The following is a 25655-nucleotide window of genomic DNA, read 5'->3' on the forward strand; positions in this document are numbered from 1 at the left end:
GCTCGGAAACGTACTGGAGGTTTTGACACGAAGGTTGGGTGGCCACCTGTTAGTGATTCCTTATCTGTGACTCCTGGGGTCGGACTGGACGACTCTTTGGTGGTCCTAAGTTTACAACTGGATGATCTGGTTGGCCATTGTGAGAACAGGATCCTGGGCGAGGTGCGCCACGGGCATGATTCAGCAACCAGGCTCTTCTTACACCTATCTGCTTTTGGGGAGATCTCTTTGGACCACCAATCTGACACCACCTCACCACTTGTCCCAGGCCCTGAACTGCGGGGTCCATGGCACCGCTCCTCCACGTTCCTCACAGTGCGCAGCGGGTGCTCATTTGCTTGCTCACAAGCGCACGGATGTTGACATTTTCGGCAGCTGTGGCTCCCTTCCCCAGCTACAGAGCAGCCAATCAGCAGCCGCGGGAGCCAGATCAAGCTCAAAGCTCACAGTGTGTGTTTGTGTGCCTCCGCTGCTTTGGCGATGCTGAGCGGGGGCCAGAGGAGGGGAAAGGAGGTGGGATGGGCGAGGAGGGGGGAACCAGGTGGTTGGGAGCAGTGGGAGAGACGCCCCCCCTGTTCAGTTTTCCCTTTTCTCAAGCTTTTTCGGCACAGAATAGGAGGTGCCCAGCTCTCGCCTGACTTCTCCCGCAGCAGATGTTCCATGCCAGGCCACAGCTGCGAGGCGGTGATGGGGCAGCGATGGAAGTCCTTTTTGGTGAGGCTTGGGGAGGGGAGGGAGGACAGGACTGATCTCTGTTCCGGAGAAAGCAGCATCCCCAAAAGCTTAACCCCTTTGCGCCTCTCCTGCAACGGCCTTTTAGAGTGTTGGTAGCTGCCTGCACGGACACTAACAGCAGATGTTCCCTGGGGTTTTTCAGGCAGGGGATTTTAGAAATTGGGTCCTGGGACCTTCTGTGGGCAAAGCATGGGCTCTGCCACTGAGCTGTAGCCTTCCAGGGAATTTCAGGTAGGTTGGTGTTCGCCAGCCCTTCCCCAGACTTGCTGAGAATTGAATGGGGGGGGGACCCTCCACACACAAAGCGTCAGCTCCCGGTGTCTGAGCTGCCGCTCCATTTCCTTTCCCATAACTGTCAGCCTTTAAACTGTAGGCTCCCTGGGGCCAGGGAGCTATCTCCTTTCCCTTCTGCATGTACAATAGAGAGGCGTCGCAATCCAGAATGGTGTAGTGGCTAGCATTTCTGAGTAGGACATGGGAGACCAGGGTTCAAATCTCTGTTGGGCCATGAAGTTCTCTGGGTGTGACCTTGAGCTGGCTTCTCAGCCCAGCCTACCTCGCAGGGTGGTTGTGAGAATTAAACTGAGGGGGGGAGGACCATGTAGCTGCCTTGAGCTCCTTGGAGGGGAAAAGGTGGGATATAAATGCAATTAATAATAATGATAATATTTAATGATTGCTCAGTACCCAGTTTAAATAATAGAGTTGCATCATCTGATGAAAAAGCGTTGCCCGGTTTCACCCTAGGAGAGCCATACTTTAGCCCAACCTAAGAACTTGGGACTTCTATAGACGCAGAACCTTCTTCTGCCTCTCCCTCCACACAACACAACATCCCAAGCCTCCATGCTTCTTCGGTTTCCATTGTGTCCCCACGTCAGTTTCTGGATTGTAAATCCCTTTCAGCAGAGACCTGTTCTATACTTTGCAAGTGCCAAGGACATTGCTGTGTGATGGGAACCCTTATTATTAAGAATAGGCAATGGATTGATTTAATTAGCTGGTGCAGTTTGTATCTGGGCACAGCCAATTGTCTGGAAGCAAAAAACGCTATGCTCCCTTCTTCTCTTTTGATGCATGTGGTCTTATTGAAAGGGTTTCCCATCTGGAAGAGAGATCCAGTGTGGTGTGGTTAGAGCATTGGATTAGGACCTGGGAGACAAGGGTTCAAATCTCCACTCAGCCGTGAAGCTGACTGTAGGGCCTCGGGGGCCAGTCGCTGCCTCTCAGCCTAACCTACCTCACAGGGTTGCTGTGGGGATTAAATGAGAGGAAGTACCTAACATATAGGGACGCGGGTAGTTCTATGGGTTAAACCACAGAGCCTAGGACTTGCCGATCAGAAGGTCAGTGGTTCGAATCCCTGCGACGGGGTGAGCTCCCGTTGCTCGGTCCCTGCTCCTGCCATCCTAGCAGTTAAAAGCACGTCAAAGTGCAAGTAGATAAATAGGTACCGCTCTGGCAGGAAGGTAAACGGCGTTTCTGTGCGCTGCTTTGGTTCGCGAGAAGCGGCTTAGTCATGCTGGCCACATGACCCGGAAGCTGTCTGCGGACAAACACCGGCTCCTCGGCCAATAAAGCGAGATGAGCCCCGCAACCCCAGAGTCGGTCACAACTAGACCTAATGGTCAGTGGTTCCCTTTACCTTTACCTTTACCTAACATATGCCAGCTTCAGAAAAAAGGTGGGGTGGAAATGGAATGCAATATAATAATAGAATAGAATAGAATAGAATAGAATAGAATAGAATAGAATAGAATAGAATAGAATAGAATAGAATAGAATAGAATAGATATTTGGGGAATAAGAAAATAGGAACGCAGATGTGATGATGGTACTTGGCGTCTTAATTTTGTGTGTATGGGACCTTCTGCATGCAAAACAGGTGTTCCACCACTGAGTTATGGGTCTTCCATAAAGTTCTGTTCTTGCCAGGTGTTCCCTTCCTCCTTATGGGGTGCCTTCAACTTTCTGCATCATCCCTGGAGCCCTAATTTCAAGTTTACAACCCATTCCAATGATCCAAGGGAGGGATGAGGGGGGGAAACAGATGGTTGTGAAAATCTACACTGGCTTTTGTCACTATCTGCAGGGAGGTTTTCATTTATCCTGCGTCTTTGCTCTTTTCCAAGACACTCCGAGTATTTGTTTTCTTTTAAGCTGCTCTGGGACCTCAACAATGCCCATTCTGTCCTTGCTGCATTGTTGTGGCTGACTTAAAATTATTCCCATCATTGTCCAAAGAAATGAGGGGCGGGAAATGTTCTGGAGCCGGCTTCCTTTCCTTGTCTGTGGGCGGGAAAGGATCACACAACAATCTTCAGCAGATTTTCATTCAAACCCAGGAATGTAAAATTATTATCATTATTAATTACCCGCACTTTATCTTAAGGTCACGGGGCAGGTTGCAGCACTAAAACACAGCATTAGAAACTGTTTAAAACAGCCTACAATCACAAAAAATAAGGTGTGTTCTAAAAAAATATGCACTCCTCATGTGTCAAAAGGCATTTGCCGGAAACCGAATAATCAAGGTGCCTGACACACCTCTTTCTGGAGGGAGTTCCTACCAGCTGTTGCCAATCCTCTCAAATCTGCCTTTCCTTTCCCTGAATTCCCTGCTTGATCTCGCACGACCAAAGATCCCATTCAGTCAGCCTTGACCATGAGCCACGAAGGTTAGTAGCCTGCAAACATGTTTGCTAGCCCAGTGGAGCACACACACCTTCCTGCTGCCAGAGAGGACATAGTGCTCTTCCCTTCTCTGTGTGCTCACTCACCTGCACATATGCAATTCTGGGTTACCTGTGGCTACCTGGCTAATGCTTAAATGCAAGGGTGTACCGCGAGCCACCCTAGCTTGTGACCTACCAAGCCCCACACAGCCCCACCAACTGCGTTTAGCAGCCCCTCCTGCTTCGGCTTCCAAAGAGAGAAGGTGCTCTCTCAAGTCCTTAATACAGTCATACCTCGGGTTACAGCCACTTCAGGTTGCTTTTTTTCTGGTTACGCACCCGCCGAAACCCGAAAGTACCGGAACAGGTTACTTCCGGGTTTTGGTGGTCTTGCATGCGCAGAAGCGCTAAATTGCACTTTGTGCATGCACAGAAGCGTCAAATTGCAACCCGTGTGTGTGCAGACGCGCTGCTGCGGGCTGCGAATGCTGCGGGTTGCAAACGTGCATCCTGCACGGATCACGTTCGTAGCCCAAGCGTCCACTGTATAGCCAACATGTTTCATTAGATACAGTGGTGTCCAAACTTTTTTTCAAAGAGGGCCAGATTTGGTGAAGTGAAGGACCGTGAGGGCCAACCAAAGTTGTTGAGCTTTTTTGAGTTAGCAGGCTTCTATTTAATGTGTTATTCTATTTAAAATCTCTATTCTATTTAAAATCTCTGATCCTCAGAGTCTTGGTTTACAATGGTGCTGATTGCTTGTTGCTCTTCTTTATTGGTTTTTAACCCACTCCTATTGTTTTATCTTGTTTTTTTACGCTTGTGAGCTACTTTGGGGACCTGTATGGGTGGGAAGGGCTGTAGATCAGGGAAGGTCGCTGGTTTGAGCCCCGCAAGCCTCTCCAGGTGGGGCTGGGAGAGACCCCCTGCCAGAAATCCAGGAAAGCCTGGTGGACAATATTGAGCTACTGCCCGTCAGTGTAAAGCAGGCTTCCTCAACCTCGGCCCTCCAGATGTTTTTGGCCTACAACTCCCATCATCCCTAGCTAGCAGGACCAGTGGTCAGGGATGCTGGGAACTGTAGTCTCAAAACATCTGGAGGACCGAGATTGGGTAAACAATACTGAGCAGGATGGGGCCAATGGTCTGACCAGGTACAATGTATGTGTTTTTGTGTTTTGGTATTGTAAACTGACCCTCGGATGATGGGTGGTATAGAAATTTGATAAATAAATAGTAAGACAGATTGTTACATTCCTAAATACAATCCAGGTGTGCTGTTGGTCCAACCTGACGCTTCTTTTTTTCAAGGGCTATCGTGAAAAGCGGTGCTTGGTCCTTTCCGTGGTGCTGGAAGGGCGTGGCTCTGATCCTCACTGTTCTTGCCTTCCTCTCCCTCCAGATCCCATCTAATGCCCAGGCTGAAGGAATCTCGCTCCCACGAGTCACTGCTCAGTCCAAGTAGCGCTGTGGAGGCCCTGGATCTCAGCATGGAGGAAGAAGTGGTCATTAAGCCTGTTCATAGCAGCATCCTGGGGCAGGATTTCTGCTTCGAGGTAAGGCGCACCCATTGACACCCAGGAAGGCTGCTGGCCAGATGCCCTGCTTTCGGGGTGGGTGGGTGTGCACTCCTGAGAGTTTGACCCCTGTGGGAAATGGGAGGTTGGACTTGGCGGACCTTTGGCCTGACCCAACAGGGTTGCTTTTATGTTCATTTTGAGCCATGACAATCACTTATGTATTGCTTATTTTATCACCGGGGGTGGGGGGGTTGTACCCCGCTTTCCATCCAAAAGCCTGCCAGGGCGGCTTGCATAGAATCAGAATGAGGTAGTCCCTGCCCCTCACAGACCTGCACATTTCCCTTTAAAAAAAGAAGAAGACTGTAACACACAAGGGGTAAGCTGCAGGGAGGGAAAAGGAAAAAGAAAAACCCAGGCACAGATTCCTATCATAACCACCTGGCACAGTTCAGGGGCTGGTGGAGTGAGCTCTTCTGCTTCCCATCTGCCCCTGTAAGGCAGTTCCATAGAATGGCTGCCCCCCAGATGACAGGTGAGGTGGGAGCAGGCCGATGGGGCTGACCTGTCACACCCGTTGGGAGTGGAGCCTCCATAGTCAGAGGCAGTCTGCCTCAGAACCTAAGGGTGGGGCTGCTGCTGCTGCTGCTGCTTTCACAGAACCATAGAATTGTAGAGTTGGAAGGGATCCTGAAGGTTGGTCCACCCCTCTGCAATACAGGAATATTTTGTCCATTGTGGGGTTCGAACCCATGGCCCTGAGATTAAGTATCTCATGCTCTATTGAGTGAGCTATCCCAGCTGCCCTGCTTGGCAGCTTCCCAGAGCCATCTGCCTGGTCACTCCTGCAAGCATAATGGTGCTTGCTTGAGAGTAGGGCAGTGCCTCAGCGGCGGAGCAGCTGCTTGGTGTGCAGAAGGTCTAAGGTTCAGTTCCCCGTGGCACCTCCAGGTAAGCCTGGAAGAGACTCTCAGCCTGAAACCCTGGGGAGCTGCTGCCAGTCAGTGCAGACAATACTGAACTAGATGGACCAAACCTATGACTCTGTATAAAGCAGCTTCTTTTGTTGCTATGGTTTGGTTGGCTCCAACAGGGTTCTTTCGTTCTGTTCATACAGCAATCATCTGTAATTAAATCCACGTTAAGAATTTTAAAAAATATTTCTAAATGTGTTTTTACTGGAAATGTGTGTGCTTCTTTTTCTTATCCATTGTGGTACATTTTTTTCTGAGTTGGAGAGTACAGTGCAAAATTCAGATAGGTGTGAAATCCAAAGAAAAAATTTATTCCGAACTGTATATTAATCCAGGAGATGCAAATGGGTTCAGTGGGCTCAGGCCAAATGAAATTTCTCTTCTGTCCCTTAGGTTATATCCAGTGCTGGTCCTACTCAGAGTAGACCAGCTGGGTCCTTAGTGGCAGAGTGTCCCACAGGACTGGGTCGATGAGAATAATGTCTCGGTTTCTTGTTGTCAAACAAGACTCACCAACTGGACCAGCGATGCTCCTGCTGATGATCTGAGTGATCAAGCTGGGATATAAGGGTCTTAGGTACCCTGGACCCAAGTTGTCCAGGGCTTTGTAAATTAATACAAGGGCTTTGACCCTGACCCAGTAGCAGATGGGCAGCCAGTGCAGATGCCTCAACAAGGGGGCCACACATTGTCGGCCAGGTGACCCCACCAGCAATCTGGCCACCACACTCTGCAGTCGCTGGAGCTTCAGAACCAGACCCAAGGGCAGCAGCACATGGATGCTGAGACTGAACCCTTGCATACAAGATGGGCTGGTGCTTCGCTTGAAGTTGTGGCTGATCAAGGAGGAAAAGGGGGCACACACAGGTGGGAGAATGTGAAGCATCTATTAACTGCATTTCTTAAACAGGTCACAAAGCTCCAGATAACTGGACAGGTGGCCACATGCCTTCCTGCGTGTGTAGGACTGTGGATCGGGTCTGTAACTTGCTACCAGGGCCTGTCCTTTTCATTTTTGCGCTTTCTGTGCAAACATTCAATTTTTAGTATCTTGGGAGGGAATGAAGCAGGTAGGATTTGTTTCTAAAGTTTCTTGGCTCCACGGGAGGACCTAGCCTGGTGAGCCAAATGTAATGTCAATTAGATAGTTAATGAATGTTGTGGGAGGCAGGATAGGATATATTGTTTCATGATATCCTTCCTAACTTGCGTTAGCAAGTTCTGTGTCTTAGCAGAGTTTCAACATTCCCCTTTAAATGCACAGCGGTTTGCTTGTTGCAGGTTCGTCTGAACCTCTCTATATAACATTTCTGGTAAGATCCCTTCTTGTCCCTCTTTTAAAAAATATACACAACAATTTTATTGTTGTGTATATTTTATAAAAGTCGTTTACTCACATTCATTCAGTTCACAGTTAGATCCCTGAAGGCAGTCTTAGGTTACAAAAGTATATAAACACATGGAACTATCCCATAAGGGAGTTAGTCCCAAGTGACTGCGAACAAGCAGTGCGCATGCAACATCGAGAGGGCTGACTGTTTGGCACAAATTGCGTGTTTGGGGCTGCATGGGGGGAGCTTTGTGGTGATGGGAGGGTGCAGTGAACAGAACTCTTTTCCGAGGTAAGGTCCAGTTGCAGAGCTTTGTCGCACTGCACCTTCCGCTGTCCTCCAAACTTTGCAAAACGCATCCATGCAGATGCCTCCGTTTGCATAATTTATCTGGGTTGCAGGATTTCTGCCTGCTCTTTCCACCCACAAGCTTGCCCTGACTTATGAGGACACACAGCAGCCACTAGCCTTCCCTCCCATCGCTCCCGGCCTCCTGCTGCCCCTGCCACCTCCAGAGGTGAGCACATTGCTCCACAGGAAGACAGGAAATCAAACATTGATCTCTCTGTCTCAGTGTTGCTTACACTGGCTGGAAGCAATAGCTCTCCAGCGTTTCAGAACAGAGTACCCAGCCCTAACTGGAGATGCAGGGATGTGGGTGGCACTGTGAGTTACACCACAGAGCCTAGGACTTGCCGATCAGAAGGTCGGTGGTTCGAATCCCCACAACGGGGTGAGCTCCCGTTGCTCAGTCCCTGCTCCTGCCAACCTAGCAGTTTGAAAGCACATCAGAGTGCAAGTAGATAAATAGGTACCGCTCCAGCAGGAAGGTAAACGGCATTTCTGTGTGCTGCTCTGGTTCGCCAGAAGCGGCTTAGTCATGCTGGCCACATCACCCGGAAGCTGTACGCCAGCTCCCTCGGCCAATAAAGCGAGATGAGCGCCGCAACCCTAGAGTCGGCCACGACTGGACCTAACGTTCAGGGGTCCCTTTACCTTTACCTACCTGGAGATGCCAATGGGGAATTGTACCTTGGGGCCTTTCTGCATTAAAAGCATCTTCTGTATACCATTCAGCTATGGTTGTCACCCACAAAATGGACCAAGATTTGAGTCCTCGTGCTTCCAAGTAACATGCTGATGTAGCAGCACCCAATGAAGTTGCCTTCCACCAGTACTATTTTTCTAGAAAAAGAGGTGGTGGAACTCACCATTAGTGCCTCCCTTGTTTTCTTACAATGGCAATGGTGCTCACCTGAGAGGTGCCGGAACTGAGTTCCATTGAGTTACGGCTGAAAAAGCCCTGCCTTCCACCAAGACAAGCCCTTGGCCTATCTGGGTCTCCCGGGTCGCAGGCAGGGGTCCTTTCCAGACCTGGGGATTACACCGGGTTCTTTCTGCATGCCGATCAGGTGCTTTCGCTGCTGAGCCACAGCTCTCCCCCACCCTGGTATCACAAGCATAATGTCACCACTGCCCTTAGCGCCTCCCTGCCTCTTGCTTCTCCATGCCACCCTCACGACTGTCCTTGAGAGAGGCTGGGCTCTGCATTTCAATAAGGCGCTTGGCTTGCAGCAGAAACACCTTCCAGACTTCCTCTCTACCTTGCTTTCGTTTCAGGCGGAAAGCAAAAATTGCAGAGTGCAATTTTGCCTTCTCTAGGAAGAGCCACCCACCCATGGAACAAGGATAATGAGGCAAAATGAGTTAGATTTGAGAAACTAATGATTTCCTCCCTCCTCACTGCACTAATTGAATTTTGGTCTGGCAAACTAATACCTGTATTTTTAAAAACTTTATTAATAAATAAAACACACATAGCAGCCTGGGCTTCATTGCAGTATACATTTTATTGGGGCTTCCCCGCCCATTGCATAATGTGCCTAATCTATGTGGTGCCTGGGCATGTGAAAGAGCTTTCTCCCCTCTCCCGTGGTGCTGTTTCAGATTTTCCATTGTACACCCAAGAGTCACAGAATTGCAGGGTTGGAAGGGAACCCGAGGGTCATCTAGCCCAACCCCTGCAGGGATCAATTTATATTTCTGTTTCTCCCCCACTGTTTCTTTCCCCCTGGCTTAAGTGCCACCTGCCACATTCCCACATCAAGTTGTGATCTTAAAGGTGCGTTTTTGGGCAAGACACTATTTTCATCTCTGTATGTATTTTGTGTGTGTGCAGCTTCCCCTCTAGATAGCTACACTTCTTCTTTTTTGTATACTGCTGGCTGGTTAGAGCATTTCTTGTGATGATAGGATGGCTTTGCCTTCGTCAAAAATATCTTACAGAATCGCTGTCGGGCAAGATACAATCCACATATTTCCTTATAAACCAAATTCCAAACCTTTTTGACTAAAACACAATCCCAGTACAGTGGACGCTTGGTTTGCGAACGTGATCCGTGCGGGAAGTACGTTCGCAACCCGCAGCACCGTGTCTGTGCATGCATGGGTTGCGATTTGGCGCCTCTGCACAAAGCGCAATTTAGTGCTTCTGCGCATGCGCAAGCGCCAAAACCCAGAAGTAACCTGTTCCGGTACTTCCGGGTTTGGCATGGTGCGCAACCCGAAATCGTGCAACCTGAAGCGTCTGTAACCCGAGGTATGACTGTATAAGTTAAAGTGTGTATATCGTTGATCAAAACCACACACACAAAAGTCATGACATTGTTGAAAACATAATGGATCAATGGATCATAGAATCGTAGAATTGGAAGGGACCCCAGGGGTCATCTATTCCAACCCCCTGCAATGCAGGAAACACAGCTAAACCACCCATGACAGGTGGCCATCTGCCCACTGCTTTAAAACCTCCAATGAAGGCAAGTCCACAACTTCCCAAGAGAGTCCATTCCCTGTCGTACAACCCTTACTGTCAGAAAGTTCTTCTCTGATGTTTCGTCGGAATCTCCTTTCTTTTAACTTGAAGCCATGGGTTCAAGTCCTACCCTCCAGAGCAGGAGAAAACAAGCTTGCGCCATGTGATAGCCCTTGAGATATTTAAAGATGGTGCAGAGGTTAGAGCAGTGTGGGGGCCATGTTTTTCAGGCCCGAGGGCCACATTAATTTCTGGGCAGCCTTCCTGGGGCCACCTGCCAGGGGTAGGTGGGGCCAGAGGCAAAAGGGGGTGGGGCGATAGATGCCATTTCCCGCTAGTCACTCCTCTCTGTCCTCCATCCAGAGAAGCTTTAATGGACACAATCCAGCCAGGGATGAAACGTTCAAAGGGGCCCGCGAGGAGACCCAAACTCCAGGTAGACAGATCAGGAAGGCTGCATTTGGGGCTCTGGGGCCTGAGGTTCCCCACACCTGGGTTGGGGTGTCCAACTAGGACTGGGGAGGTCCACGTTCACAACCCTCAGTTACGAAATCACTGCGAGACCCTCAGACATTAATTCACCCAGCCTTAATCCACCTCACAGCTCTTTTGTTCATTCATTCATTCACTGGCCACCCATTGGCCATGTGGGTTTGGGGGTCTTGTTCTCAGGTTCCCACCAGCTCTCCTTTTGTGCCAGCCTCATGATTTGCTACGTCGTGGCCCCAGACCCTGACTCCTCCTTCGTTAACCATCTGATCAGCTGTCTGCTTCCTTTCCCCAAGCTGGGACATGCAGTGGTTTGATATTTGATTTGATTTATTGAATTCCTGTGCCGCTATTCATTCTAAGGAATCCCAAAGTGGCTCACAAACAATAGCTAACAGTAGCATGGCAGAGCATAACAGAACATCACAAACGCAGCATAAATCATATGGAATAATTAACAAATCATCAGTGAAGCAATTACAAACCATAAAACACTGTTAACAAAGCAACAACTGAAGAAATAAACTAAGCGTCAGAATGAAAGCAAAAGTCGTGTTGTGTGGTTGACAAATCAATACAGCATTAATAATCTATAAAACGATATTAACAACATTAACAAAATAGCAGGCAAAATGTAAGATAAGCACTGGTAAAGTCATACACACTCCGTTCAGCTCATTAAAATACACATCCAGGGCAGCAACTCCCTTCTGATGCATCTGACCAAAAGTCCATCTAGCTCTCTTATCACAAGTATGTTGTTGTTTAGTCATTTAGTCATGTCCGACTCTTTGTGACCCCATGGACCAGAGCACGCCAGGCACCCCTGTCCTCCACCGCCTCCCGCAGTTTGGTCAAACTCATGCTGGTAGCTTCGAGAACACTGTCCCACCATCTCGTCCTCTGTCGTCCCCTTCTCCTTGCGCCCTCCATCTTTCCCAACATCAGGGTCCTTTCCGAGGAGTCTTCTCTTCTCATGAGGTGGCCAAAGTCTTGGAGCCTCAGCTTCAGGATCTGTCCTTCCAGTGAGCACTCAGGGCTGATTTCCTTCAGAATGGAGAGGTTGGATCTTCTTGCAGTCTATGGGACTCCCAAGAGTCTCCTCCAGCACCAGAATTCAAAAGCATCCATTCTTCGGTGATCAGCCTTCGGCGATCAGCCTCACAAGTATACTGGGGAGTTAATCATTCCCTGTGAGAGCCGAGCCTCTCCATCCAGAGGCATTCTACCCCTGATGCTGCAGGCAAACAACAAGAGAGAGGTGTCCCCTTTATTCCTTCCTTCTCAGTTTCCTAGAAGCACCTGGCTGGTCGTTGCTGGACCCTATGGATTGTGCTTTGATACATTAGGGCAGTTCTGAGCCGTGATGGTATAATTAGCAGGGCCATCTAATCTCATCCACTTCTCAATATAGGACAATGTAGGTTAAGTAAACTATGGTTAAGTAAACAATGTGAGTATCTGGAGTTAGCAAAATTGACGGATATAATAAGGCATAAATCTAAAACTATGGGGCAGAAACAATGGGAATGCTTAAAAGAATAATTACACAAAACAGGGATCAAACACGAAATTTTGGTTGTGCTTAGACTAACCTTGTGAAGAATACAGTACAGAGAATACAAAGATTAGATGGACTATGAAAGAATTTAAGGAAAGGAAGTGACTGAAGAACAGATATAAAAGTTAACTAGATAACCAAGAGATGTGTGGTGAAGTCTTTTATAATATTTAACTAGGATTTAAATATTGTAATGTTTGAAGTATGAATCTGGAATAATTGATGATGAAAAGTATTTTTTCTTTTCATTTTTTTCTTGTTTCTTTCTTTTATCTTTTGCCTTTCTTCTTTTCTAGTTTGCATTCTGGAAAATTGTGTAGATAAAACATTTTTATGTATGGCTATGTATTGTTTCTATTTCTTTTTTTTTTTTTGGTAACATTTAATAAAATTTTTAAAAAAATTTAAAAAGGGCAGTGTAGGGCAGGGTCTTACAAGGATGGCACATATCACAGAGATACGTGGCTCCTAAGGTTGGGTCAGCTTGCAAGAAACTCTCGCTTCTTTCCTCTCTTCCAGGTGACGACGTCGTCCGGGAGCAAATGCTTTTCCTGCCGCTCTGCAGCAGAGCGGGACAAGTGGATGGAGAATCTGCGACGTGCTGTGCACCCGAACAAGGTACCGAACAAGCTAAGCAGCAGCTTCACACAGTACATAGTTAAACTGTGGAACTTCAGGACACAGTGGTGGCCATCAACTTGCTTGGCTTTAAAAGAGGATTGGGCAATCCTGCGGAATCTCCAGTGGCAGAGAGTTCCACAGGACTGGGCCAAGGACACCATAAACCTTTTGTTTCTTGTTGCTGTCAAATGAGTCTTGTCAACTAGGGGAGCGAACAATGAGTGATACACAAGTTCAAGCGGTGCCTCAGGTTCCCTGGACCTCAGTTGATGGCTGTGCTGTACTTCCATAGTTGCAGGCAGTCTGCCCCTGAATGTTAGTTGCTGGGAATTGCAGGTGGGCAGAGTTGCTGTTGCAATCAGGACCTTAGGCTTCTCAAGAGGTGTCTGGCTGGCCACTCAGAGAACATGATCCTGGACTAGACAGGCCACCACCCTGATCCAGCCTCAGGGCTCTTTTATGCTCTTATTCCCAGGTACGTGTCCGTAGACGGCAGAACCAATACAGTTCCTCTTAAAATAACTTCCAAGAGTTGTGCAGGCTGCAGGCGCATAATAATAATAATAATAATAATAATAATAATAATAATAATAAATTTTATATATACCCCGCCCTCCACAGCTAAGACCAGGCTCAGGGTGGCTAACACTGAATATAAATACAGTAAAAACATTAAAACAAAAAAACCAGTTGATTAAAATATAAGTTAGAATACAGTTTCAAATGCAGCTTAAAATGCAGCCTCGTTTTAGTGGTAGCCTATAGATCAAAGCCATAAGGGGAGAAAACGTCAAATATTCACCAGGGCCAACTATCCATGCTGGTCCTACATGGACCAGCAAAAAGAGCCGAGGGAAAATTTATATACAAATCCCATATGAGGGGTTCCATTAAAAAATAAATAAATGAGAGGGGGGGCTTAGACTGAGTCCAGCCCAAAGGCCAGGCGGAACAGCTCCATCTTGCAGAAATATGTTAAATCCCACAGGGCCCTGATCTCCTGCACTAGGGCGTTCCACCATGCCGGGGCCAGAGCTGAAAAGGCCCTGGCCCTGGTTGAGGCCAGTCTGACCTTCTTCGGGCTCGGGACTTCCAAAGTGGTGTTATTTATGGACCTTAAGGTCCTCCGCAGGACATACCAGGAGAGGCGGTCCTGTAGGTTACTTCCTCTTGTTCTTTTTTAAAAAGATGAGTTTTGGCAATTGTGTCGTTCATGGATCATGCATAAATTTAACTTTCATAAAGTTTCTCCTGGGGGAGAGTTGTGGGATTCAATATGCAATGAGCCAGCCTTTACCATCCCCTTGTCCCTGAATGTTCTGCGCTCCAACTCCCACCAGACCCAACCAGCTTGGCCATAGGCTGAGATAATTATTGTTGTCAAAGGCACCAAGGCTTGGGCAACTTTCTGGCCCACAAGAAGGTCCTCCCTCTCACCTGCCCACCATTTTTGCTCATGCAAATCCTTAAGTATGACCTCCCACGCATTTATAGGCATTGCCTTTTCTTTCAAAACTCTGCCCCTTTTAAAGAGGGTGGGTTTTCCTTTTTGGCTGGGGGGCTGGGGCTGTGTTTATGCATTTGCGGTCCCTGGTACCTGATGTGAGAAGCCAGCAGTACTATCCCATTGCTCAAGCCTAGTGGAGAAATTGCGGCGCAGCGGAGGGAACACCTGCAGAACAGTTTTCTTTAGTCTACAATTTGTTCTCTTTTCTCTTAGGGCGCCCCCCCCATCTCCACACCTTTCCCTTTAATTTTGAGGCTCTCCTGGCTGCCAAATTGGAAGCGGTGAAATAGGTTTTTTTGAAAGTGAAGCATGTGTAGTTTGGGGGGGAGGACAGAGAGAGAGACAGGTTCTCAGCCCTCCTTTCTTCTTGCAAATTGGTGCCAGCGAGAGAAGAAATCATAGTGATATTTGGGAAACGAGCATAAGCGGGGGTTATTATGCAAATTCCCAAGAGCCAGTAATTTCCTTAAAAGTTAAAAATGTAATTAAGGATTGGTTTTCTGTTCTAGCACGTTGCAAATAATGAAGCCGTTCGTTCTTCCAATTCTCACAGCGGGTAATTGCTTCCCCCCCACACACACACCCCACACACCCTCCACACGCTGAAAGTCCTTCTTCACACAGCACGTAGTTAAAGTATGGAACCCATAGTTGCAGTGATGGCCACCAACCTGGATGGCTTTGAAAAAGAATTGGACAGGTTAATGGAGGAGGAGAGGGCTATTGATGGCTGGCAGTCCCCACGGCTTGGCTCTGCCTCTACAGTGGGAGGCAGCACTGCTTCTGTATACTAGATGCTAGAAACCACAGGAGGGGAAGAGTGTGGCTCTTGTTCTCAGGTCCTGGTTTTGCACTGGGGGCCACTGTGAGAACAGGGTGCTGGACTAGATGGGGCCCCTTTGGCCTGATCCATCAGGCTCTCATAATAATCATAATAATCATAATTTATTATTTATACCCCACCCATCAGGCTGGGCTTCCCCAGCCACTCTGGGTGGCTTCCAACAAAATATTAAAATACAGTAATGCATCAAACATTAAAAGCTTCCCTAAACAGGGCTGCCTTCAGATGTCTGGTAGTTATTGTTCTCTTTGACATCTGGTGGGAGGGCGTTCCACAGGGTGGGTGCCACCACCGAGAAGGCCCTCTGCCTGGTTCTCTATACCTTTGCTTCTCGCAGGGAGGGAACCACCAGAAGGCCCTCGGAGCTGGACCTCAGTGTTGTCCGAGCAGAACGATGGGGGTGGAGACGCTCCTTCAGGTATACTAGACCGAGGCCATTTAGGGCTGTAAAGGTCAGCACGAACACTTTGAATTGTGCTCGGAAACGTCCTGGGAGCCTTATGCTCTTACCGCACATCCTTCCTTTCTTCTTGACTGTGTCCCCCCCCCCCATTGCATCTCTTCTCTAGGACAACAGCCGGCGGGTGGAGAATATGCTCAAGGTGTGGATTATCGAAGCCAAAGACTTGCCGGCCAAGAAGAAGTACCTGTGCGAACTCTGCCTGGACGAGGTCCTCTACGCACGGACCACATGCAAGTTGAAAACGGACAATGTCTTCTGGGGGGAGCACTTTGAGTTCAACAACCTTCCATCCCTGAGGGGCATCACGGTCCACCTGTACAAGGAGACCGACAAGAAGAAGAAGAAGGACAAGACCAACTTCATTGGGCTGGTCAGCATCCCAGCGGGCTCCGTCACGGGCCGGCAGTTTGTGGAGAAGTGGTACCCGGTGGTGACACCCAACCCCAGCAAGGGCAAGTCTGGGGGCCCCATGATCCGCATCAAGTCGCGCTACCAAAGCATGAGCATCCTCCCCATGGAAATGTACAAGGAGTTTGCTGAGTACATCACCAACAACTACATGGTCCTCTGCTCAGTTCTGGAGCCAGTCCTGAGTGTGAAGAACAAGGAGGAGATGGCCTCAGCCCTCGTCCACATCCTGCAGAGCACAGGGAAGGCCAAGGTAAGGCTCTCGCACCCTCGTGCTCGGAGACAGGTTAGAGGCTCTCACGCGCATTCATCAACCCCACATGTGCTGCAGCTGGACGCCTGAGGCTGTGATCCACCTTGAGTTTGGGGGTCTTGCCAACAGTTGTTTAGCCCCCGTCATCCACTTACACCAGTGGTTCCTAAAGTGGGCAGTGGGATTACCTAGGGGGCATGTTAAGAGGCAAGGGGACAGTAGTTGGGGGGGGCAGAGGAATAAACAACTATCACACTTTGAAAACTGGTATTACTGGACCAGGTTCATCAGTTTTGTGGAATTAGTTAAACTACATAGTTTGAGTTGGATTTTGAATAAATGTGCAATTAACTGTTTACTGTTTTGAATTTTGTTATTACTATTTTCGTTTGTGGGTCGCACAAAGCACTATTCTGAATTATGCTTTTTGTAGGGTAGGGGGCACTGGGGGTAAGTTTATGGAACCAAGGGGGTGGGGACTGAAAAAGTTTGGGAACCACCAGCTCTCCCTGTTCTGTGGTGTGGTGCCTTGTGAACCCTCCTTTCAGTGGGTTCTAATTAGATCATGGGTGGTTTAGACCATCTGCAGCCCCTGAGATGTTATTGGACTACAACTCCCATCAGCCCAGCCAGCATGGCCAGGGGTCAGAAGAAACTGTTGAGGAGTTATTCCTGAAGCAATTATGGATGTACCTCCAGAAAGCCATGCTTATGGGACCTGTATGTTTCCACAATGGCAGAGTGGTACAAAAAGGCATCATTCTGGGTTACGCGATGCATTGCAGAGGTGGTTGTAACTGCTACCCATTTTAAATTGCAGTACTGGATTAGGAATTTTTTTATGCTGCTGCTTTTAATCTAAGCTTCTTTCTTTTAGACATTGGCTTTAAAAGGAGATTTGGTTGTAAGCTGTCTTGGGAAAACTCCCATTTGCAAGGAGTCATGTACAGTCATGCCTCAGGTTACAGATGCTTTTTCGGGTTGCAGACCGCCAAAACCCGGAACTACTGGAATGGGTTACTTCTGAGTTTTGGTGGTTGCTCATGCGCAGAAGCGCTAAATTGAGCTTTGCGCATGTGCAGTTGCACTGAATCGCAACCCACGTGTGCGCAGATGCGCCACTGCAGGTTACGGATGCTGCGGGTTGTGAACATGCATTCCACATAGATCATGTTCGCAACCCAAGCATCCACTGTACATTTTTAAATGCATTTGGGATGGGTTTGGGTGGACTTCCACCAAGCCTCCCTTCTCCTTCAGACAAATCCGTTTCCACTTGGAGTTCAGTGGCAGGGCACCTGCTGTGGCATGCAGAAGGCCCCGGGTTCAAATTTTGAAACCTCCAGATTTGAAACCTCCAGTACAGATCTTCTCCATGGATGGGGATGATTTCTTTCTCTGCCCAAGACCCTGGACAGACTCTGCTGGGTCAGAGAGAGGACCCATAACTCAGTAGAAGAGTGCAAGGTCCTTTGGCATGCAGGAAGCCACGGGTCCAAGTTATGGCGACTGTGGGGAAATGAGCAGGCCAGGGGGGCTGCTTGAGACCCTGGGGAACTTCTGCTAGTCAAGACAAGGTAGCACTGACTGAGCATGTTGGCTGACAGGTATGGAGATAAAGGAAGAACACCTGCTGGTCAAAGATGGTACATAGCCCAACATTGCTCAGCTGGTAGGACATGAGTCACTTAGTCTCAGGGATGTACTGTCAAACCCCACGTTGGGCAAAAGATTCCTGCACTGCAGGGGGTTGGCCTAGATCAGTGTTTCCCAACCTTGGGCCTCCAGCAGTTTTTGAACTACAATTCCCATCATCCCTGACCACTGGTCTTGCTAGCTAGGGATGATGGGAGTTGTAGTCCAAAAACAGCTGGAGGCCCAAGGTTGGGAAACACTGGCCTAGATGACCCAGGGGGATCCCTTCCAACTTTACAATTCTATGATTCCACAGCAATGCTGATCTAGGCATAAATAGCCTCAGTAAAAGGCACCTTCCTTTGCCTGTATATACGTTAACCTCACAACTGGTTGCTTCAGCCGTCCTTGCAAATGCATCCACTGAAATAAGGCACACACTGGCGGGGACCGTAGGACTGTCTGTTTTCTACCCAGAAATTTATGGCCTAAAAGGATCCAAGTTTTAAGAAGGCTCCCTTCTGGTCGCTTGGGGGCAAAATTTGTTCGCCCCAGGCCACCACACAAGTGGCTGCTTACAAACCATTTCCCCTCCCCTCCCCTCCCTTTCCACTTGTGCCTGTCTCTTCTCACTTTGTGAGCCTGCAGGCAAGGACTGTTGTTCTTCATTGTTATCTGGGTTCTCTTGCCCCATTTCCTCTGGGGCACTAACCTTTCCGCTTAGGGCTTTTGAGGGTGAGTGTTGCACTAAGGGTATCTCTCCCGCCTGTATTCCTGGTGATGAAGTATCTTTTAAAACGCACCTATGTTTTTTTATGTCCGTTCTAAACCTGAAACCGTTCTTAACCTGAGGTACCACTTTAGCTAATGGGGCCTCCTGCAGCCGCCGCGCCTCCTCATCCTGAGGTAAAGTTCTTAACTCGAGGTACTATTTCTGGGTTAGTGGAGTCTGTAACCTAAAGCATCTGTAACCCGAGGTACCACTGTACAGTAAAAACATTTTTTTAAAAAACCCCAAAAAACAGTTGATTGAAATATAAGTTAGAATACAGCTTAAAATGCAGCCTCGTTTTAGTGGTAGCCTATAGATCAAAGCCATAAGGGGAGAAAATGTCAAATATTCACCAGGGCCAGCTATCCATTCTGGTCCTGCAAGGGCCAGCAAAAAGAGCTGAGGGGAAAATTATATACAAAAACCTATATGAGGGGTTCCATAAAAAAAAATATAAAAAAATGAGAGGAGGGCTTAGACTGAGTCCAGCCCAAACGCCAGGCGGAACAGCTCCGTCTTGCAGGCCCTGCAGAAAGATGTCAAGTCCTCCAGGGCCCTAGTCTCTTGTGACAGAGCGTTCCACCAAGTCAGGGCCAGTACTGAAAAGGCCCTGGCCCTAGTTGAGACCAATCTAACTTCCTTAGGGCCCGGGACAACTAGGGTGTTGCTATTTATGGACCTTAAGGTCCTCCGTGGGGCATACCAGGAGAGGCGGTCCTGTGGGAACGAGGGTCCTAGGCTGTGAAGGGCTTTAAAGGTCAAAACCAGCACCTTAAATCTGACCCTGTACTCCACCGGGAGCCAGTGCAGTTTGAAAAGCACTGGGTGAATATGCTCCCATGGCAGAGACCCTGTGAGGAGCCTCGCTGCAGCATTCTGCACTCGCTGGAGTTTCTGGGACAGCTTCAAGGGCAGCCCCGCGTAGAGCGAATTACAGTAGTCAAGCCTGGAGATGACTGTCGCATGGATCACTGTGGCCAGGTCAGGGCGGGAAAGGTAAGGGACCAACTGCTTGATGCGGCGAAGGTGGAAAAAGGCCGCCCTTCCTCCAAGGAGCTGAAGGTGGCTTAAATAGTTCTCCCCATTTAATCCCCACTGCAACCCTGTGGGGTTGGTTAAGCTGAAAGGCAGCAACTGTGCCAAGGTCACTCAGTGATCTTTGTTTATGGCCCAGAGGGGATTTGAACCTAGATCTCTCTGAGGTCCTTGTTTGTTGTTAAATGCTACACCACAGTGGCTCTCTCACACAGCCTCCACATCGCAAGGAAGCCCACCAATCCTCCACCCCAGAGTGTTGACCATGTAGCAGCCTGTCCATGGATTTGCTGAGCCACATGCCCATGGCTGCTGCCTCGTGGTCTTACAGTGGAAGACAGGAGTGCCTGGCGTTCTCTGGTCCATGGGGTCACGAAGAGTTGGACACGACTAAATGACTAAACAACAACAACCACCATCACTGCTGCACACAAGGAAGAACATCTGAGCATCCCTTGCAGAGCCGTTTCAACTCTTAATTGGAGTAATAATAAAATAATAATAAATTTTTATTTATACCCCGCCCTTCCTGGCTCAAAAACCGGGCTCAGAGCAGCTAACAACAAACTTAAAACAATTATAAAAGCAGCATAAAATACAGTATAAAAAACATGAATAACAGTAAAATTCAAAAATCAAAGATTAGATAATCCCCAGGGCTAGCTGGCTGAATTGGTCCTACCTGAGCCAGCAAGGAGGCCAGGGGAGAATTAGCTGTGGGGTCTCAGAGCGGGTGATCTTCATAAAAGGGGAGGGAAGAGAAGGGAAATAAAAGATCAGGCTGAATTCTAATTGAAAGGCAGGCGGAATAGCTCTGACTTACAGGCCCGATGGAAGGAGGTTAAATCCTGAAGAGCCCCAGTCTCAAGGGCCAGAGCATTCCACCAGGCCGGAGCCATCACTGAAAAGGCCCTGGCCCTGGTGGAGGATAGTCTGACTTCCTTAGTGGAGTATCTTGGAGCAAACACGTTGTTTGCTCTGACGGACTCTTTACAGGCTGATGTGCATATTCGCTTCCCCTTCTCCCATTTGCCACAACGCCTGCTTAAGGCGTAAGGCTAAAAGGATTGTTGTACTGGATCAGAACGAGGTCCCGTGGGCTACTCCAATAGCAGGATAAAGGTAAAGGTACCCCTGCCCGTACGGGCCAGTCGTGCCTGACTCTGGGGTTGCGTGCTCATCTCGCTTAAGAGGCCGGGAGCCAGCGCTGTCCGAAGACACTTCCAGGTCATGTGGCCAGCGTGACGAAGCTGCTCTGGCGAGCCAGCACCAGCGCAGCACACGGAAACGCAGTTTACCTTCCCGCTATAAAGCGGTACCTATTTATCTACTTGCACTTAGGAGTGCTTTCGAACTGCTAGGTGGGCAGGAGCTGGGACCGAACGACGGGAGCTCACCCCGCCGCGGGGATTCGAACCGCCGACCATGCGATTGGCAAGTCCTAGGCGCTGAGGTTTTACCCACAGCGCCACCCGCGTCCCTAATAGCAGGATAGGTGCCTGTATAAAAAACCTGCAGGCAGGGCTCAAAGGCCATTACTTCCCCCTGCCGTTTGAAATGGTACCATAGTGCTTTAAATGTTCTGTCTCAGTCTCCAAGTGGTTCTGTCTGCAAGGAGTTCCACTAAGTATTTTATTTACATCAATCCCGGGAGAGGGGGGGAAGCGATTGGGGCATATCTGCAGATTAGCTTGCAACCCATTTCAGCCAGTAATGACCCCCCACCCATGTCCGCAGAGACAGTGTGCTCCTCCTCTCCCACAGGGCTTTGGAACGATCTTTGAATTACACATTAATCATATTACCTTTATCAGTGAAAGCCTCTTAAGGATAGGTCAATCTCATTAATCAGGATTGCTTATGAGAAGAGACCTTATTACTTCACAGTCAATCTGCTTGCTGGTCACTTGTCACTGGGGCAGAAGGGCCCGCGTCGTCTGCTTCTCATTTTCACTGCATTTATATCCCACCTTTATAAATTTATTGCATTTATTGCCCACCTTTTTTCACCAAGGAGGTCAAGGTGGCAAACATGGTTCTCCTCATTTAAATCCCCTCAACGACCCTGCGAGGTAGGTTAGGCTGAGAGACAGGGGCTGGCACCCAAACTCACCACCCGCTGAACTTCACGTGTCTGAGTGGGGATTTAAACCCTGGTCTCTCCCTGGTAATAGTCTGACATGTGTTAACTGCTGCACATCTATTATATATGTATATGTATAGTTAGGGACGCGGGTGGCACTGTGGGTTAAACCACAGAGCCCAGGACTTGCCGAGCAGAAGGTCGCGGTTTGAATCCCCGCGATGGGGTGAGCTCCCGTTGCTCAGTCCCTGCTCCTGCCAACCTAGCAGTTCAAAAGCACGTCAAAGTGCAAGTAGATAAACAGGTACCGCTCCGGCAGGAGGGTAAACGGCGTTTCCGTGCGCTGCTCTGGTTCGCCAGAAGCGGCTTAGTCATGCTGGCCGCATGACCCGGAAGCTGCACACCGGCTCCCTCGGCCAGTAAAGTGAGATGAGCACCACAACCCCAGAGTCAGTCACGACTGGACCTAGATGTTCCTTTACCTTTATCTTATGTATAGTTAGTTTTTTTAACATATCATTTCCAACAGTCACATAACTTCTTATCTTATACATTGTTTTAGACTTCTGTCAACACCTCTGGTGATTTTCTGCTCTTAATTATCATCAACGAATAATTCTCCTCATAGTCTTTCTTGAAATATTTCATATAGTCCTCCTTACAAAACTTATTGCAGTCCTACTAGCGTAATCTGTTCATTACTATTACTTTTCAAATAAATCGTATATTTACTCCAGTCTTCTAAGAATCTCTGGTCCCACAGGTTTCGAATCCTTCCTGTTAATTTATCCAATTCTGCGTAGTCCATCACGTCTTAGCTGTTCAGGGCTCACCCAGCAGAACCCTGGGATTAGAAGGGAGCCCCTGAGTGAGGTGACCATGCAATATGCTTTCAAATTGGGTAAGGGATCACATGTTGAGATTCCTGCATAGCAGGGGGTTGGACTAGATGACCTCAGGTTCCCTTCCAGCTCTACAGTTCTATGATTCAATCCCACTTGTGCTTAACAACTCCACCACCATCTCTGGCATTCCCTTCCAGTGTCTAATCATTGCTAAGTTCTTCCTAAGGGTTCGTCAAAATCCTTTTGTGATGCTGTTTTATTATTTCTTCCTCTTACTAGTTGCTTTTTTAAAAGAAAAAGAAAAAGACACAAAGTGACTTACAATATAATACAGAAATTAAAACTAAAGCAGAACAAAAGCCATAAACATCCAGATACAGTCATACCTCGGGTTACAGATGCTTCAAGTTGCATTTTTCCGGGTTTTGGCGGTCGCGCATGCGCAGAAGTGCTAAATCGCACTTTGTGCATGCACAGAAACGCCGAATCGCAACCCACACGTGCGCAGACACGCTGCTGCGGGTTGCGGATGCTGCGGGTTGCGAACGTGCACCCTGCACAGATCACGTTCACAACTTGAGCATCCACTGTACATAAAAAGCTGTCATAATGCACCTTGCCCACTAAAGAAGGTTGATATTTAAAGCCTGCCTGGAAAGAAACGTGTGTTTTTGTGGTGCCTAAGAGTGGTCAGTGATGGAGCCGGGTGTGCCTTCCTGGGGAGAGTATTCCATAAGTGGGGGAGCCATCACTGAAAAAGCCCATTCTTGCGATTCAAGTAACAGAAAACAAATCTACTCCATCCTCTGTGTGACAGGGCTTCAGATATTTGAATATGACTCTCATGTTGCCTTTTAATAATAGAATTGTAGGGTTGGAAGACACCCCAACAGCCATGAAGGAGTGTCTCCACCCCATCATTCTGCCTGGACACTGAGGTCCAGTGCTGAGGACCTTCTGGCGGTTCCCTCACTGCAAGAAGTGAGGTTACAGGGAACCAGGCAGAGGGCCTCCTCGGTGGTGGCGCCCACCCTGTGGAACACCCTCCCTTCAGATGTGAAGGAAATAAAAAACAATCTGACTTTCAGAAGACATCTGAAGGCAGCCCAGTTTAGGGAAGTTTTTAGTGTTTGATGTTTTGTCAGGTTTTTCATATTCTGTTGGGAGCCCCCCAGAGTGGCTGGGGAAACCCAGCCTGATGGGTGGGGTATAAATAATAAATTTATATTATTATATCTACTTCAAACCACCCATGAAGGAGAGTCTGCCTTCTAAGGGAGTCTGATCCTCTGTCGAACAGCTGCTGCCCTCAGAAAGCTAACGTATCCAGGCTTTTGTTGTTTAGTCGTGTCTGACTCTTCGTGACCCCATGGACCAGAGCACGCCAGGCCCTCCTGTCTTCCACTGCCTCCCATAGTTTGGTCAAACTTATGCTGGTAGCTTTGAGAACACTGTCCCACCATCTCGTCCTCTGCCGTCCCCTTCTCCTTGTGCCCTCCATCTTTCCCAACATCAGGGTCTTTACCAGGGAGTCTTCTCTTCTCAGGAGGTGGCCAAAGTCTTGGAGCCTCAGCTTCAGGATCTGTCCTTCCAGGGAGCACTCAGGGCTGATTTCCTTCAGAATGGATAGCTTTGATCTTCTTGCAGTCCATGAGACTCTCAAGAGTCTCTTCCAGCACCAGAATTCAAAAGCATTCATTCTTCGGCGATCAGCCTTCTTTGTGGTCCAGCTCTCACTTCCATACAGCACTACTGGGAAAACCAGAGCTGTAACTATACAAACCTTTGTTGGCAAGGTGATGTCTCTGCTTTTTAAGATGCTGTCTCCAGGCTAGACATACCCAATTCATCAGGCTTGGTTTCCAGATGCTGGATCATTCTGGCCTCCTCTGCACATATTCCAGCTTGTCAATATCCTTCTTAAACTGTGGTGCCCAGAACTGGACACACGACTCCAGGTCTGATCTGACCAAGGCAGAATAGAGCAGGACTACTACTTCCCTTCTGTTGATGCTGCCTAGAATAGTATTAGCTTCTTTTTGCTGCTGCATCACACTGCTGACTCATATTAAGCCTGTGGTCTACAACCACCACCCCCGATCCTTTCCAAAGGGACTGCTGTCAAGCAAGGTGCCCCCCCCCCTTTTATTCATGCATCTGGCTATCCCTGCCTAAGTGCAGAATCTTACATCTTACTGTTTCTCCCTGCTGAAATTCATTTTGTTAGTTTTGGCCCAATTCTCTAATCCATTAAGGTCATTGTCTCCTCTGTGCGCATAGGAGGGTTCGTTTTGCAGGCTGCTGGTGTGCGCCAGCCCACACTTCCAGGATTGTTGTAAACAAACCATTTCTGCGTTGCTGAGCTTTGCTGAACTGGGGTTAATAAAGGACTGGGAAGATGGGGAGTGGCGGGGGGGTGGGGGTGGAGCGAGGTCACCTTTCCTGCCACCATCAGGAATCTGCTAATCTTTTCTGAGCTGAGAGACAGAGCCTTGCAGCTGCCGCAGCCAAGGCAGGCAAGAACGTTCCACCGCTTTAAGTGCTAATAACCCATTCCGTCACTAATAGCCGAGCTACTAATAAAATCTGCTAACTTTGCAAATCTTCCCAAGCCTCTGAGGATTGCAGTTGAGCTTAGGAAGGCTCCAGTCACTCTTCTCGTCTTACCTACCCCTGCATTGCTATTCATGGTGGGGTGTGGGGTGAAGAGAAGGAAGGTAGGCAGGACACCAGGCCTATGGGCACGATCCACGTGTGGCCCAGAAACTGCTTTATGCAGGGGGAGGATGCACAGGCAGAGGCAGATCAGTTCTTTGCTTTGGAATATAATTTTGCTGCAACATTGCTCTCTGACATCGCTCTCTCGCCAGTTAGGCTTATTATATTTACCTTCATTGGGCTTATACTTAGGACAGTACTTTTGTACTGTTTTATTGTTGTTAGCCGCCCTGAGCCCGGCTTCGGCTGGGGAGGGCGGGATATAAATAAAATTTATTATTATTATTTATTATTATGGGGTCAATCTGGATGATGCCACGAGTCCCTTCCGATTCTTGGGGTCCTGTACCCAGGGAGCGTTAGAATCAAAG

At 48.5% G+C, this 25655-nt stretch overlaps 1 protein-coding gene across 17 annotated transcripts in view; it reads left to right on the plus strand.

Moving 5' to 3' along the window:
• DAB2IP (DAB2 interacting protein) overlaps positions 1-25655 on the plus strand; it is a 310440-nt gene that overhangs the window by 230999 nt on the left and 53786 nt on the right. For all 17 annotated transcript variants that reach the window (XR_014521566.1, XM_083485773.1, XM_083485762.1 and 14 more), the window contains 3 exons: positions 4813-4966; positions 12620-12718; positions 15642-16196. Coding sequence is in view for 16 of the 17 variants with exons in the window: in XM_083485773.1 (XP_083341899.1) it covers positions 4813-4966; positions 12620-12718; positions 15642-16196 (808 nt within the window). In the remaining variant the exon portion in view is untranslated. The remainder of the gene's footprint in view (positions 1-4812; positions 4967-12619; positions 12719-15641; positions 16197-25655) is intronic.

This window comes from Podarcis liolepis (genome assembly GCF_965112155.1).
Source record: "Podarcis liolepis genome assembly, chromosome: Z".
Classification (NCBI taxonomy): domain Eukaryota; kingdom Metazoa; phylum Chordata; class Lepidosauria; order Squamata; family Lacertidae; genus Podarcis; species Podarcis liolepis.